Raw genomic sequence first — 17,078 nt, 5'->3', positions numbered from 1 at the left:
CCTAGCCAGGGCAACCCGCTGTCACTTAATTCGCAGAAATATGTCAATGTCGTCGTATATCACATACAGCTCATCGTTACATCGAATGCGTTATTCGCTGTGGCTAACACGCAAAGGACCATACATCTTTCGCAGAACCTTTCGAAAACTGGTAACGTCGAAGTAACTCTTGCCAACATAGGCTACTTTGGACTGAATAGACATTTGAGAAGTAAAGACCTCTCTCGACGAACAAAAACAAAACTTCATAAGTCACTCATTATTCCCGTCCTGCTATATGGTGCAGAGCCATGGACGAAGACGGCCTATAGCTGAGCTTTGTTCATCGGTTTAAGACTCTTCTAATTCGCATAACGCTCATAAAGCGCTTGAGTATTCGAAAAGTTAACAGATCATATAAGCGACCAAGCGCCAAAGTCTTTATTATCTTCTATACTAAATTTTGGAAAAATATAAAGCTATAAATAACTATAAAACAAGACTTTTTGTTTTCTCAATTAAATTTTAACGAAAATCTAGTTTATCAACTAGTTAATGATTCTGGTGGTTTCCGTTGCCGTTAATCCCTCAGCACGTAGACGTTGCAACATTGGACGATAGATGTCGGGCGTGAAGGGCAAACATACACCGCGCTCTTGTATTTCACCTAGAAAAACCGAAGACACATAAATATAAAGAAAGAGAGAAGTCTTGCAAAAGCCGTGTCAACTAACCATCCAAAATCATCTTGGCTGCTATGGCCGCGGGCTTGCCCACAGTTTGCGCCATTGCGGAGTGACCGCCAGGTTGTCCGTAAACAACAAAGTTGATGCCACGCTCCTCGCGTCGGCCATCTTGCCAACGTATGCCCACCTCGTGACGCAATATGACTAAATCACGCTCCTGAGGTTCTGAAATGACAATAAAAAGTTGTAATGCAACGCTAATATAAGTAGAGCCGTAGATTGTGCTCACCAAATGCCAAGCGCTTCGCCAAATAGTGACTTAATGTGTCCAATGGTGTATTCAGCTTCAACACCGGTGTATCTTCCAATAGCCCCAGACTCTCTATGCCTTCAGCATCTCCAATACGTTCGGCCAACTTTTGCTTTAAATTCTCATAGAAGATACTCGAATCGGACATGCCCAACATGTTGATCACTAGCTGGCGCCACGTTACATCCGGTCCATGTGGATGCAACATTGGATGCGGCTCAGGATCAATCAAACCGAGCAATTGCATTGGCTGCACACACTGCGAGAAACCCTGGTATCGTATGGTGCCACGCAGCAGCGTATGGACATCTCTGCCCAGCCCATAAAGCTCAGCGTATTTTGTTGAATCGCGATTCGGAAAACCTTCCAGTGCAAAACCGGGCAAGAAATTGAGACTTCTCGGATTTGATAACAAATCGCCGCCACCTAAAATCTCTACAATCTGCCCTTTGCTTAAATACTTCGCTGCAGACAGGGTGTTCAATAGCACACCACGTGGTGACCAAGAAAACTTATATCTCAGCGCATTGTCTGAGTGCTCAGGCGCCGGCAAACCACCACAGAAGCTAACAAAAGATTCAATAACGCCGCCCTTCTCCTTCACCTCATCAATGCATTCCATTGCAAGTAAATGATCAATGCCTGGATCTAGACCGACTTCATTCATAATGGTGACACCGTTACGACGCGCCTCTTCGTGCAGCTCTTTGATCTCATCATTCAAATAACTGGCTGTGACCATGTGTGTTTTTTCAGCCACACAACATTTAGCCACCATACCGTGCAGACCGTAAGGGAGCAGGGAGATGACAACATCTGATTTGGCGCACAACTCTTGTAAATGATCGGTGTTTTCGGTGACATTAAGGTACACACTGTCAACTCCATTATATTTCCGTGCCAAGCCATCCGCTTCTTCCTTCAAAGCGGAGCAGACGGTAATCGAGACATCATTTTCGCGCGCCAGCCACTCGACTAGTGGCGCTGAGACCATACCTGCACCCAAGATAAGCGCCTTCTTGGACGACTCGAAGCGACCTTCGATTTTGTGACGCGAACGATAGCTACACGCAAAATCGGAAATTATTTAAAGGTGTGAATGATGCAGAGTAATACTATTTATAATACCTGTTGGAGTCGCGCAGCTCCTGTATATACTGGAAGTTATCGGTCAGTCTTCCGTTGCTAGCAATGATCGCCTAAAAGTAAGAGAAAATGCTAAATGGGGAAAAAATGCTAACCAGAAACATAAATCTAACATCTTCAGGGTCCATTCTGAAACAAATATTATGCAGTGCTAAAAATAAACGCATCCAATTCTTATCAGATCCGAATAAGACTGCACGTTTAATGCAACCTCGGCGCTATGCTCGTTTCCCGACTTTGTGCTCGTTATACGAGTGTCGTTATCAGTTCTTTGCCGCTATTTTTAGCTGCACGTATTGATTGAGATTATTTATGTTACTAGTACATGGTAAATAAAAGTTTTATGAAGCTAAATAATCGGGAACTTATGCTGGTCACAATGAGCTTAAGGATTGATTTTAGTAAATTCATTCATTGCACTTAGGTACTCACCGATTTGATTGGATATGGAAAGTTTTCCTCCTCGAGCGGTTTTTTGGCATCACTCTTAATTATGTCGTGCACAAATGGACTAAGCAGCTCTCCGAAGTAATCCGTCGATTCACGTGGTAACTGTGTGGGCATATTGTCGATTGAACAGACTAAAACGCCTGGGCCCTTAAAGCTCTTCATGTCCTTATTGCGATCGGCGTCGTACAAGCAGAAAGGCGTGTCGATTGTAGTACACTCATTCATGAACTCAATGGAGCCACCCGGGTCGGCAGAGATATCACAGATAGCCAACATGCGATGCGGCAGCGCTGGACTTCCTTTGCTGGTTGGCAACCAAGGCGTGTTCGCGGGTCGTAATAAATTTTTAGCATCCGGTATGCTTATCAATTTCGGACTACCTACTGCCCAGTAGATACCGTTAATGATCACTGAAGCATATGGTGCAATCTTGGAACTGAACGTCGATATATAACGCTCGGGGAACTCATCATATTCACGAGCATCAAAGCCACCACCTTCACGTCGCTCCAAATGATCCGAGCGACTTACTTCACAGCCATACAACTTATTCTGACCTAAGCACATACAAATTAGACATGTGATACATATTAAGCATAACTAACTGTAATTGCTGACTACTCACTGCCATGCTCAGCCACTTTGCGTAACATCTCAGGTGGCACATACTCAATCGGCAACTCCTGGAATACCTCTTGCGCACCCTGTGACACATTGCCCGACCCAGTGAACACAACAGTCAACGGACCTATTGATTTAGGCATCATGCCTAACGAGATTTCATAGCCACAATCTCGTATTGCCTGTCGCGCCATCGACGAGTTCCGGTAATTATGCGCCGGTCCGATATGCATGAAGGGTGTGTGATGTCCCAGCGCCAAAAGACGTAAACCAACACCATGCAGTATGTTCACCATGCCCGCTACGCCAGCGTATTTGCCGAATGCGACTTGACGTGCGCCACGCTCGTCCACTATGCGTTCGTAATCAATCAGTCGAATATTCTGTGAAAGGCATCAAAATCAAAGTGACGAGTTGATTGTAATGTAATTAATAGGAATCTGTGAACCCAAAGTGTGGATGTTGGAATAAGTGCATGTGTACGGATACAAGTGACAAAGAAGGTCTGAGTATCTAAATTGGATATGATGCAATGTTTCGTAGCTACGGAGTCCTCGAGCTGCAAATAACTTTTTACTTGGGTTGGCAAGTAGACTAATTGATTTCAAACCGTGAAAATTTATTAAAATAAAGTGGCATAATGTAAGCTTTGATATACAGACATTAGCCTGTCTCAACAAATTTGTGATAAGCTCAAGACGCTTTGTCGATTTGTAAGGGTCTTATGACCCTGTATATAGGAATTTTTTGGTACCACAACGGACCGACGTTCTAAGCAATCCAAGTGAGATGTGTGTTGAGATCGAGCTCGTAACCTAACTTAACCTAACGTAACCTATGACATATACTCATATATGTAAGTACTTAGTATACTAAATGACCTTTCGAAATTTGGAATATTCGTGTGAGTTGTCGTACTCACCTTCTCTAAAACGGCATCCAGGAGAGGCATATTCGACTCCTGGGCTTTAATGGTATGCGAGAAGAAGCAATATGTCTTTCCTGGAATGAGCGAATCGATCGGCACTTGTTTCACACCAAATATCACGGAAGCCTCACTGATATCCTCTTGCACCGTTGCTCCAGCATGCAAATAAACCTTTGAAGAGAAGGAGAAGGGCTCGTTATTAAATGAACGCAGTTACACTTTTGATTTTGAAAGGACTTAATGGGATGATTTGTAAAAGTTTTCATAAAAAATCTGGGCACCAATAAACCAGGTCTACGGCTTTTTCGAAAATGATTTTGAATGACCGTAAAGTGAAGTTGATCAAGATAGCCTTCGAAGATTCCAAAGGGATGAGATGATCATTTCGCTTATGAATGTTTCGTTATGCGGAAGCTGTCTCAGATCAAATGAAACAAATTTTGAAAATAAAATGTGTTTTTCTATTTTGAAATATGTATGTACTATGTAATGTCATTAAAGTATGAAGAAGTGGACAAACAACAATGACTACAACAAAAAATTCTAAACACGGTTGTCGTGTCAAGTGGCTAAAGTCACACCATAATAATTTACAACCGATTGTTGTTATTCTGTTGTCATTTTTGCTCGTGAGCACTGGATTGGCCCCCTGTAGCGTGATATCTTATCGCTCGTGACATTCCTACATTGGTATGGAATCGTAATCGGCTGCTGCCTTATCAGCTGTTCCAAGATCAGTAAACAGATCAGTTAAACGGAAAGTTTGTTTTAATGAAGTTATTAATTGTTGTTGTTTTTTATGCTCTTATTCTGTTTATTAAATAAGGCTTTCGAATGCTTTCGAGATCAAGTAGTGATTAAAGGTTTATAAACGGGTTAATCATCATTATCATTCCAATAAACTCGTAGGTATGTACTAATACCATATACCTGGCTACTCACACCGGAAAACTGAAATGGTAACGTCGTAAATTGGGTTGCAACATTTTTTTTTTAATTTATGTTTAATCATTAAAACGTCGATTTGCCTTTGATAAGCATAATCATTATGCTTGGTATTTCGTTTTTTTTTTTTGTTTATTGCGCAGCTAGATTTATAGTACTGCTTAAAGATATCTTGAAATGAGAGCAATATTTTTATTTTCGATTTCTGAGCACTTTTTCACATTTGTTGTTTTTGGAGATTTTTTCAAAAGTTTTTTACTCACCTGCATGGGATAGGCTCGTCGATTCGAGGGCTGTACTATGACCTTAACGCCCTGTTTTACTAATTTTTGCACATGCGAAGGCCCGAATGGAGCTCGTCGCTCCCAAACGGATTGATCCTCTCGTCGTATGGCAATCACTTTGCCGTGCTAAATAAAACAAATAAATAAAATTTATTAAAAAAACGAGATTCAGTTTGAATAGTATAACTGTAATGAGGTGAACTAAGTCGGAGCAATAAAAATGCACAATTACTGTGCTTTACGAGTTATTAAGCAAATGATTCTGCGACCTCGTCGGCCCAGTTAGGCTAACTTGAACTATAACACGAGTTGGGTAAGAGAAGAAACAATCTCTTTATATAAAAATGACAATAAGTAAAATGGATTTGAACCCTGTAACATAAGTTTACTGTTAAACTATTAAAAAATATTATTTTCGGTTCAAAATGACCTGGCGAAATTGTTAATCGTCCCTTGAAATACGAAACAACGTAACATCATTTTTCATAAGTTTACAGGCGAAGGAAAAACGATATAATAGAAACATGTCATATCGAAACAAAATTTGGGTTTTGGTTATAAAGTGGTTGTATATTGGTTAGAAAATGGTTTTATATTGGTTACATCTGAGAGCGGAAGCTTGAAATCTTACGATATGACATATACAAGTAGCTTTCTAAAGTAAACAGGACTTAAAAAAAAACAAAACAAATGGTTTTTTCGGCAAAATCAATTTAATTTATTTTATTCAAAATAGTCTCCTTCTGCTTCAATACGGCTTTTTAGATGGTCCAAAAGCATGTCGAACGAGTGTTTTAGCTCGTTGGCCGGAATGGCCGCCAGTATGCCGGTGCAAGCCTTTTGAATAGCCTCTACGTCTGCATAACGCTTTCCTTTCATGGGCAAATGCAGTTTTCCGAAAAGGAAGAAGTCGCACGGTGCCATATCAAGGGATTAATGATTAAAATGTGATTTTCGGTCAAATAATCGGTCACAAGCGTCCTTCGAACGTTGGATTCTGAGCAATTTTTGGTCGTCAGTCAATTTGTGCGGAACAAACCGTGCACACACCTTTCGTAAGCCCAAGTGTTCGGTCAAAACGCGATAAATCGATGTTTTGGAGATGTTCAATTCCATTTCCATGAATTTTAATAATGATTTTGGCTGATTTTTAATGAATTCACGCACAGTTTCAATGGAATTTCCGGTGATCACGGATTTTGATTGGACCACATGTTGATCGTCATTTATTTATATCCTCACGACCACTTTGAAAACGTTGAAACCACTCGTGCACTCTGCTACAGGATAGGCAATCATCGCCATAAACTTATTTCATCAACTGAAACGCTTCGGCAAAAGTTTTAGCAATTTTAAAACAAAATTTAATGTTGGTTCTTTGTTCGAAGCTCATTTTCGCACCGATAACACAAACATACTGACACTTAAAACGCAATAACTTCACTTCCAATCAATGAAATGTCATTTCACTGGATAATCGATAAAGATAGCAGACTCTAACGCACCAGTCGATATAGAGGTGAAGACACCAGGGAGCGCTAGATTCAAGAATCAGATTGGAACGCTCCTTGTACAATGTGATGTAGTGAATCTTAACCAATAAAAAATCTAATTTCGTTTTTTTTTTGATGATACGTTGTTTTGCATTTCAAGTGCAGCCCTGTGCATAATTAATTAAAAACTTATTTAATTTTTCTATGAAACTAAAAGAAAAAGTAAAGTACGGGATCTTTTTTATTGACTTTCACATAGTTCTAAGCCGTAGAATCTGCAGATAATTTAATTATAAGCCCTAGAATCTGAGGGTTAAACCAGAAAAGTACCGTTACACTTTCATACACATATATACCGTTATTTCACTAATTAATTCAGCATAATGTTTCGTATATTGCTTGGTTACGTAGAAAACCCGAACTTATATTTTGGATAGACTAAAAGTAGGTCAAATGTAAACCTCCTATTCATTTTGTTATTTGCAAAAATTCCGTCAATTATGCCGCCATCAATGAATATCTGATGTTTTCACTCACATGACGCCATCTATTAAATGACTTTGTCGCTCCATCCTTCGCTGTTATCACATTGCTTTTCGTTGCTGAGGCCGTTGCAACAGTCACTGATAGTGTGGCACGAGACTGCAGCAATCGCATCATCTTATTGCCTATGTCGAAAAACTCATATACTCGTTGCTAAATTGAATACTTCGTAAACTTTTGATCTGCAGCTTCTATTTACGTACTACATATGTATGTATGTATGCCCGATTGCGAATGTATGTAAAGTTATCAACAACAGCGCTGAAATAATTTCACTTTTAAAATCGCGAGTCGCGCTTAATTTTCACTTCGAGACACTGGCTTTCGGTCCGCTTCCTTCGGGAGTTGGAAACGTTCTAATCGCCACTGGAGTCGACGAGCCCCTATCAGCTACCCAGCAGCAGCGAAATTTCGTGCGAAATCGGAAATCTTTTATGTCCGAAAAATAAACACCATAAAATAGATTATTCATGTACATATCAGGGCATAGAATTGCTCTCCACACACTCCTTACTGATAAGGCGACCCGACCATATCAATAAACGACGGACGTCCATGTACACACATACTTGTGTACATTGAGCATATGTGTCGTATGTAATGTATTAAAGATTTATCAATCAATCCAATCTAAGACATTCTCTTGTTAACTATTTTTTAAGAGATTAGGACATTTCAGAGATTCTGGCATTCACATACATAAGTACATACATATTCTTAATGTACTTCAATTTACATTTTATTTTTGTTTTTTTTTTCATTCTGTGCTTTCCTTTCCCACTTTCATCGCAACTTTGCAATTTTTTTTTTTTTAATTTCCAATTCTACGAAATTACTTCACTTCTACTTCTTAATGAATAATTTATTTAATTTGTTTAAAAATATATTTGTAATTTCCGCAGGTAATATTGTAATGTTCCCGTTTAGTTTGACCTTTAGGCACCTATCTTTACAATTAGCGAAGTTAACAACCCTTCCTTCAAGAGGTCAATGACCCCATTGCTTACATATAGCGAAAACAACAACCTTCCCTGAGGCTACAACCCTTCCCTGAGTTGGTCAATGACCCCATTGCTTACATATGTATATCAGAGGCAAGACCATTGCCTGAGGTCAGTGTTTATAATCAATGCGATGAACAACCCTTCCTGAGGTCAACAACTTAAAGTCAATAATCCCTCTTCACATTTAGTGATGTTAAAAACCATAAGAAAGTCAACAACCCTTCTTGAGGTCATTGATCTTTTGGAGGTCAATAACACCATAGTTTGCATTTAGTGAGGTCAAGAAACATGCTTGAGGTCAATGAAATACGGATTTAAATAAATGAAGTTAGCGATGGACCGGAGACTTTACCTTGAGGTCATAGAACAGGAAAAAATCGGTCCAGGCCTCATCCCGAGAATATTTTTACCAGTTGTGAATAATTTCAAATGAAGTGTATTCTTACAGTCGAGAAGATAGCGATACACACGGATTTTACAAACTCAAAAGTTCAGCGATAAGTCCAAAAGAGTTTTAAAAGAAGAATATCAATTAACACGATCAACTTCAAACGAGGTCTTGATAGATTATGGATTTGGACACAACATAATCTCTTTTTACTGTTATGGAATTTTCCATTTGGTTTTATTCGGCGCACACAAACACAAATTGCTTTTTAGTTGCAGCAGAAGAAATGAGCCTTTGCTCTCATTTATCTATTGAGATGTTGTGCCACGACGCACACGACTCATTGTGGCATTTCATTAATGGAAAGCAATAGTGTTTTTGTAATATTTACTATACATTATGAGGCACACACGCCGCCAACACATGCTGATGCTCCGGTTTGGTGCTGATAAGAGGAACCTGATTAACGCATAGTTCGTGATAAGCTTAAGCCACTTGTGTTTTGTTGTTATAACGGCCTCATCCTCACGGCTCAAGAAACATTTGAGGGAGTATGAAAGCACATTCCCGAAGAGATATAGGGCACTAATATAAGCGATTTCAGTTTCCATGGACTTCAACCTTGAAAGGAATAACGATATCTCCTGGTTGCGATGTGTAGAAGACCGCGCCGAAAGCTTTTAAGATAGTATTATCCTCTTGCAGGGTGTATTTTGGTTTAAGTCACTAGTTTTACTTATGTGCGCTTGTTACTCCAAATACAGTCCCACTTTATCGAAGTTAAAGATGTGGAAACTAACAGAGACTTCACTATTTTATTCTTCACTGATCGGTAAATGAGAGTATCGACGATGAGACTAGTGTTGTTGTTGTAATGTAGAGGTGCTTGGTGTCAATTTTACATTTAGCTCAAGACACTCACGAATTCTGGTCTAGATAGCCATAAAATTACCGTTTGACCCGTCACGTAAAAAACTCCCCCAATGAAAAGAAGAACACAGCCTCGGATAGGAGACTTTTTGATGACGACCACTGCAAAAAAAACAATTGCGCTTTAAGAGCATGCACCTGGAATGCCCGGTTGCTTAATTGGGAAGGTGCCGCTGCCCAGCTAATTGATGTCCTCGTAAGAGTAAAGGCTGAAATCGCCGCCGTTCAAGAAGAACGACGGACGGGACAAGAACTGGGACAAGCAGATCCTTGTGGCATTTACTACAGTACAGAGAGAGACTCCGTCACCGAGTCCTGGCATTCACCCCGGTGGATGAAGGTCTTGCCAAAATACGTTCTTCAACATATCGCTGATTTGCGCTCACGCCGCGACGGAAAAGGGAAACAATGCGATCAAAGATGTCTGCTATAAGCGCTTGCAGCGCACCTACGAAAGCTGCCAACGCCACGATGTCAAGATCGTCAGTGTGGGCAAAGAAATAATGGAACACCTCCAAATGGGTTGAAGCTGATCGAATTCGCCGGGAAACAAATATAGTTATCTTTAGTAATAGATTAGATAGGAAAATTCATCAAGCTACTTGGCTGTCATGCGGGGACCTATATTATATATTTGTCGGGATCTATTCTGAATAGGTTAACAGCTTCAGGGTTTCAACCGCTACAATATCCCCAATAAAGGCAAATAGACCTCTTCATCTGCATTGGGTGGAGGTTTGACTGCAAGTACGACCTTGACTGGGAGGCAGTCGGTGAAGGTGTTAATAGCTCCACTGTGACTGGTGTTTAATGCGTGTCTGAAATTATTTGCATGCGTAGTCCGAAGTAAATTGTTCTATGTCACAGACACTTTTTGTAGCTTTCATCTGCCAATCAAATAAAAGATAAAATTGGAAAATAGAATTGCTTCCAAATTTACTAATTTTCGAGTTTGGTCACATTAGCAAATTGCTGATTCGAATATCGGTCTTGATTATGTTCGACAAGAGGAAAATCCAATTAGATTCTGTGGCACCATTCAAAACCAGAACATAAAGCTTCTTTGCCTGACTTATAGTGCATCCAGGAGATCATATCGATGGTGCGTAATTAACGACCGATGGCACTAATTTTTAATGATAGAATAATCAGTTTTTTTATAGCCGAAGCTTTTTTCTATTACATATGCGTCCGGAATCACGAATTTAACTGCCCCCAAAAATATTTGGGTATTCAGTGAGAGTCGCAATAACTATTACACGATTTCATTCTTTAAATGAATAGATTTTTTTTTGTTTTATTTTGTAATAATCAGAATGGTTTCTTATACCATAAATATACTTCCTTTTTTATTTATAAATGTGTATTATGTAAGTATATGTTTGTTACTTAAAAGCTATAAACAAATAATAAACGCCAACAGACGCCAACAATAGCAAAAATCAGTTAATGTGTACTAAAACGGTATCTTGACAGTTGATGCCGTAAGTGCAGCTAAATAAGGATGCAACGTCATAAGCTACAGATTTCAATAGTTTCGATATATTTTAGCAGAATTCTTTCACAATGGTTTATCTATTAATCACACTAAACAACCATCGCTCAAGTCAGCGTTTAGCGGCATGTAACTGGTTTTTCCAATACTATTCTAACATTGAAATTCTTAAAAAAAAAATAATAATAATATAGAGAGAAAAACAGTTAGATTTCTTTAGAAACAGTGAATAATTACATTTCACATGCATGTAAGCATATTTGTATTAACATGCCGCGTCCAAAATGTTTCGAATTTAATATAAAGGCCAAAGTTTCCAAACATTCGTATTGGCGCATATAAACGACGGTGGTGTTAACGTTATCGGAAGATAAACAAACATTGGTTAGATTAATACAAATATTTTAAAAATACATATAGGAAACTGCCCATAAATTTTCCATCTAAAGCAATTCAATTTCTGACTCCCTTCAAAGTGTCGGCGTTTCGGGCAGCAATGAAGTGAAAAATGTCACCACAAAAGTGCGCAGAACAGAGATCACAGATGCGGTATTATCGTTATTTTCAGTGGCTTCAGCTGCCGCTGTCGCTGTACTTTCCGCGCCCGCCGCGTCGGTGGCAGATGGTTGACTGTCGGCAGCAGCATCGGCGGCAGCGCCTTCGTTTTCCGGATTGCGCCGTTCGTCGGCCTGTGCAGCTTGCTGCACTTGTCGCACACCTCGTCGGATTTGGTCCGCATCCGCCGCATTGTTGTTGCGATTGATGTTATTGTTGTTGCGTTCATTACGCAGGCGCAACACACCGATGTGGTAGCTACAAAAGAAGAAATTAGAGATAAATGTAATTATAAAATAAATATATATATAAAGGAAAAATACATTTTATGCAATATATTAAATATTTGACTTACAGATAAATACCACCAGCAATAATGACAACCGCAAGACAGCGCAATGGAGATGAGTTAAAGTACAGAATTGTCAAAAAGATAGCGAGACGTGTAATCGCAAAGAAACTGTCCAACCAATCGCGATTCTCTTGCTCCTCCTGCACAATATTGGGAAAACGTGGCGCGACTGCTTGTTGGCGTTCTGGTTGTGCCTGCGCCTGTTGGGGTTGCTCGCCGACAGCCGCCTCCGCAGCTGTGTTGCTCTCCGCAGCGGGCACAGCTTGCGCCAGTGGCTGCACGCGGCCTGGTTGCGACAACAAGGACGCCGCCGATATCACAGGATTGTTAGCGCCGGCTGCAGCTACACCCGCCGCTGTGGTTGGCGCTATAAAAGGCATCTGTTGTTGAAAAGGATTGAATCCCAATGGACTTACACCGATTGCCGGCAAATTGGCTGCTGTGGCCGTTGCTACATTTGGCATAGAAAAATTGGCGATTCCAGTTGACGGTGAGGTAGCCCTAAAATTATTGCAATTTTATTAATATAGTTTTGGGTATATTTTAAAAAGTGCGAAGAGACGCACATTCGAGTATACTGTTCCATATATTGCGAATAGACTTGCTGCATCCATTGGTACATAGCGGCTTGTTGTGTGGCCATAGCTTGAATATTGAACTGTCCAGGCATCGGGAATGGTAACACATTTCGTGAGTTGTTAGGATCATATGTAGGACACGGCGGATTTTGTAATTGTTGGTTGAATTGTGGAAACAAAAAATTCTGCTGCTGTTGCTGGTATTGTTGATAGTATTGTTGCTGATTATTGTATTGAGGAGCAGCATTTGCAGAATCAGATCCAGCAACATGACGCTGTCGCAGCCCGTCGCCGGTATTACCACTGTGAATCATGTTAGCGGAGGAGGAAGATACGCTAACTTTCGACTTCTGTTTGAAATTGGTATTTAGAGAGTTTTTCGGTGTGTACACTAAATGTATTATGTGATTTTGTGTATAAACGTCTTTGTAGCTCCGTATAACATCCTTCAAGAGCAAATTATCATTCAACAGCTGACCTGAATATATTAGCTTCTGCTCGTCAACGGGCTGTAATGGAAGAAGCAAGTGGTACCAATTAACACCTTTAGACATAAACTACGTTAAGTACATAGAATACATATAAGCATATAATTTAGTTCAAAATGAGGCCTAACTCAAAACAGTTTCGATACTTCTATAATACGCAAAAGATGCATTATTTGCTCAGTTGTTGTGAGACTTTCTTTGAGTATATTTACAGCTGATACATACACGCGTACAAGTGTAAGTGGATGTGAGAGAAGAGTGACGTGTCCATTACATTTTCCACGTTAAGTCGCTCAACTAGAGTTGGATTTGCGTACTCGCATAGTTTTTCATGAGTATATTGGAATTAATTTTATTGCTTTCGGAAAAGCGTGTAAAACGTTATTTGTTTTGTTGGAGCGAAATGTATGCATGGTAGATTGCATCTGGTGCAATTAACGAGAGCGTGTAATACAGAAACATGGACATTGGCATTTTAAGACTTGAACCTTGTAACTTTTCACATAACTAAGCTTTATTTAATACAAATATATGTAAACACAATGCAAAAACAAAAAACAAATATGAGTTTTACAAATTTACACCCACTAAAACTTTAAATTCCAATAAAATATTGAAGGATATTTTCAGCAAGAGCGTAATTGTAACGGAAATTTTAGATGTAAGTACTTAACAACGTTTATAGGACGAAATTTTTGTATGTACACGTGGCACTATTTAATATGAATAATTAATTTCACCTCAATGCGTCGATGTTTTAAATATTATTGTTTCTGATAAGACAGCTGTTATATATAATACGGCCTAACTTTGTCTGCGGGCGATTTTGCGAGCAACCGCTTCAAAGACACACACTAAAATAAATACAATAAGATTTACAAGCAATCAAGAATATTCTAGGAGTGCTATTCATTTGAAGGTTCTAATCAACTGCTATAAAATAACACACCAAAATATAAATACAGTAAAAATACCGTATAATCAACGAAATACGAACTGAAACCTAAAACCTTCGGTCTGCGACCGATCGAGATGTTTGCAAAGCGTTGCCTCGACTAATGTAGGTTTATATACACAAGTCAATATATGCATACATACGTATGCATAAACAGAAATGTACTTAGGTAGGCAATAGTTGAGTACACATACTGAAAGCTCACTGGAACATTGATAAGATAAACGATCGCCACACAAAAATAAGCGAAGCAAAACAACAAAATCCAGAGTTTTGCGTACTGTTACTTTGTTTGTAAATAGAAAATATTATTTTGTTAATTATGCAACGTCGACAATTTATAGTGTACTTAAAATATACATACATATATCACAACACATTTTCGTATCCAATTTTTTTATCAACTTCCATAATACTAAAATAAACAACAAGTCTTTTAGAGACACGCCAATGAACTTAATTGTTACCATCATCCCATTTTATGCTCATAATATTGTTTCAAAATTTGCCTCTGTGTAATTATCATTATACAGTTATAATTAAGACTCTCATCAAATCATTATACAATAGCAACAACTGAAAAATATTTGCACCGTCACTTTTATAACACGTAAAGCTAGTTTTAAAAACAGCTATAGAACAAAATGTGATAATATGATACTATACAATAGTATCAAAAAAACACGTACGCCTCATTCGATCAAAACAGTGCGCAAAGATGAGCAATGTGTGTTTATAATGTATGCAACATTCGCAAAATTGGATTCTGATAAGAAAAAACATGTACAGATAACCAGTTGGTTATCATAGGAAATTGGATAATATGGAATTTCATGTTGTTATAGTTGATGTAAGTAAGCAAGCACTCACCGGTTTATTCGGATATACCATTTCCAAATGTGTTTTTAATCGCTTAACCGTCCATAGCAAGTCAATATCGAGGATCTGATCTTCATACTGTTGGTTTGAGGCTTTAATTAATAGTTTCACACTTGTTGCTTTTGCAGTTGTTGTTGTTGGAATAGACGCTGACGCAACACTTCCAGCTGAGTTCACTGTTGATGCAGTTTTTGTAGTCGCTGCAGCACTCGCACTATCAGCAACCGCGGCGGCTGAAGACGTTGTGGACGAAGTTGTCGCTGCAGTTGTTTCGTTCATTTTTCAAATTTGCAATCACAATCAATTTTACTTTAATATAATTGGAGATCGCGTCAAATACAAAAACTAAAGTCAAATGGAATCTGTGAGCTGTTTTCAATTGTTTGCTTGTTTTGTTTTGTTTTGTTTCCACCCCAAGATGAATAAACTTCCCCAGAGAAATTCAGTTTTCTCTCTACACAACGTTTTTGCAAATATTTAGCAACTGCTTCAGTTGAATAATCTTGGGTTACTGATGTTTATAAGCGACTCTCATCTATTTTTAGTATTGAAATTATTTAATTTTTCTGCTACACACTTCACACATGTGTCCCACCTTACGCTGTTGCCTCCTTCCGCAGTTTCTAAATAGCAATTTTTTCTCTTCTTGCTTTTCGTATGTGTATTGAAATTTCAATAGCTCGGCTTCACTTCACTGTAACTTATTCTTCACTATTGCGCGTTCTATTTTCGTATATTATATGTTGCACAAATTCTGTTAGCAATATTTATTTAACTTAAAAATTTTGTCAGATTTTCCATAAAATTGTTTGCGAACCACAAGAAAAATTCGATTTTCACACAATATCTTCGCTTTTGGCAGTTTTGCTTCGTCTACTCGTTTTATTTGTTTCTACTTGATTCACTCTTCAATTAGCCCTGCCGCGGCGTAAATTTGAAAAGAGGCAACACTAATTTGAAAATAAAATTTCAGAAAACTTTTTTCCAAAGTAAAAATTTTACTACAAATGTGTTAGGGAGTATTTTTAGAAATTAGCAGGAAATATATACAATAAAATATTTATTCCAATCAATATTAACATCTGACCAATATGTAATAAAATAAATGGGAAAAACAAATTACCCCCAGAAAAATAATCGGGCTTTTTTCCCTTTTGACTTATTTTGCAATTTGTTTCTTCTCTTATTCGACTTTCTTTTATGTTTGCACTTTCCAAACACACACCATTATCTTTGCATTCACACATTTGGTCATTTCTGATTGGTGGTTGGTTGATAAAATTTCGATGTATTGGAATCAAATATTATGAATGCAACACCCTACCGTCCCTGCCAATAAGAGATTATTCGAACGTATAAGAAATCTTCGTCATGTGATTAATATATATAAATAATACTGTGTTAATGTAAAATATGACTGAGGCATGCGTTAGAAGCCTCGTACCTTGAAAAGACTATAAACTTTTCTTAAAAAATGGTAAATTATTTTGTAGTTTCTTAACCGAGCGGAGCTGTATCGCTAATGCTTGAGCATGGCTATAAATTTATGAATTGGAACCGAAAATCCAATTCGATTACTTCTTTTTTATTGGCAATCAAAATAAATAGGTGGCAACTCTAGAAGGAAACTAAAATTTGTAATTTGCGTTTCCTTATCTTAAAAGAAAGATGCTTAACTTGGAAAATAAATGTCAAACCAGAAATTTGTACGAAAGTTATTTTATTTGAAACTATTTGTGTGGTGAACGCGGCTTCACCGAATTGAATTTCGTTTCCGCTTCTGTCGAGTGCAAGTCAACTAGCCAGTATTTGGGAATGAATCTGAATGAGTTTGTCGCTGGAACAACAAATGAAGTTTATTAAAACATTCCTTTCAATCGTCTAACGTAGCCAGGTATGAACTAACCTTAATGTACAAAAATTGATACCAGTTCCGAAACTTCATCCCGTGCCAGGTTTAGAAATGCCTTTAAAATTTGTATTCAAACAAGCAAGTATGTGTGTAGATGCACATTTTTGATGACGATTTTTTCTAATATGGCTTGATTTTAGCAACATTCATAAACTTC

General features: G+C 38.4%; 2 protein-coding genes across 2 annotated transcripts; both read right to left on the bottom strand.

The window, feature by feature from the left end:
- Positions 1 to 392: 392 nt before the first annotated feature.
- Positions 393 to 7,718, bottom strand: LOC120769425 (alpha-aminoadipic semialdehyde synthase, mitochondrial). The gene is made up of 9 exons (XM_040096407.1): positions 7,380 to 7,718; positions 5,329 to 5,475; positions 4,115 to 4,291; positions 3,197 to 3,575; positions 2,554 to 3,128; positions 2,104 to 2,174; positions 955 to 2,039; positions 714 to 890; positions 393 to 646 (listed from the first exon to the last, which is right to left on the bottom strand). The coding sequence occupies exons 1-9, from the start codon at positions 7,500 to 7,502 to the stop codon at positions 528 to 530; spliced, it is 2,853 nt and encodes a 950-aa protein (XP_039952341.1). The 5' UTR covers positions 7,503 to 7,718; the 3' UTR covers positions 393 to 527.
- Positions 7,719 to 11,227: 3,509 nt separating this feature from the next.
- LOC120767216 (homocysteine-responsive endoplasmic reticulum-resident ubiquitin-like domain member 2 protein) lies at positions 11,228 to 15,875 on the bottom strand. Its single transcript, XM_040093028.1, has 4 exons — positions 15,001 to 15,875; positions 12,676 to 13,196; positions 12,113 to 12,610; positions 11,228 to 12,015 (listed from the first exon to the last, which is right to left on the bottom strand). The coding sequence occupies exons 1-4, from the start codon at positions 15,286 to 15,288 to the stop codon at positions 11,673 to 11,675; spliced, it is 1,650 nt and encodes a 549-aa protein (XP_039948962.1). The 5' UTR covers positions 15,289 to 15,875; the 3' UTR covers positions 11,228 to 11,672.
- Between the last annotated feature and the right edge of the window lie 1,203 nt (positions 15,876 to 17,078).

This window comes from Bactrocera tryoni, chromosome 2, assembly GCF_016617805.1.
Source record: "Bactrocera tryoni isolate S06 chromosome 2, CSIRO_BtryS06_freeze2, whole genome shotgun sequence".
NCBI classification, from domain to species: Eukaryota; Metazoa; Arthropoda; class Insecta; order Diptera; family Tephritidae; genus Bactrocera; species Bactrocera tryoni.
Note: the sequence above shows the minus strand (reverse complement) of the source record. Positions and strands in the feature narration are given on the sequence as shown.

What these genes read in the sequence shown, in the direction of transcription:
- LOC120767216 (XM_040093028.1), bottom strand. Translation starts at nt 15,288, where the DNA reads ATGAACGAAACAACTGCAGCGACAACTTCGTCCACAACGTCTTCAGCC. An exon ending in TGGTATATCCGAATAAACCG is followed by an intron (nt 13,197 to 15,000) that starts GTGAGTGCTTGC and finishes CTTCCATTACAG; the next exon opens with CCCGTTGACGAGCAGAAGCT. An exon ending in ATGGAACAGTATACTCGAAT is followed by an intron (nt 12,611 to 12,675) that starts GTGCGTCTCTTC and finishes CAATAATTTTAG; the next exon opens with GGCTACCTCACCGTCAACTG.
- LOC120769425 (XM_040096407.1), bottom strand. Translation starts at nt 7,502, where the DNA reads ATGATGCGATTGCTGCAGTCTCGTGCCACACTATCAGTGACTGTTGCA. An exon ending in TTCCATATCCAATCAAATCG is followed by an intron (nt 2,175 to 2,553) that starts GTGAGTACCTAA and finishes TCTTACTTTTAG; the next exon opens with GCGATCATTGCTAGCAACGG. An exon ending in GGCGAAGCGCTTGGCATTTG is followed by an intron (nt 891 to 954) that starts GTGAGCACAATC and finishes TTGTCATTTCAG; the next exon opens with AACCTCAGGAGCGTGATTTA.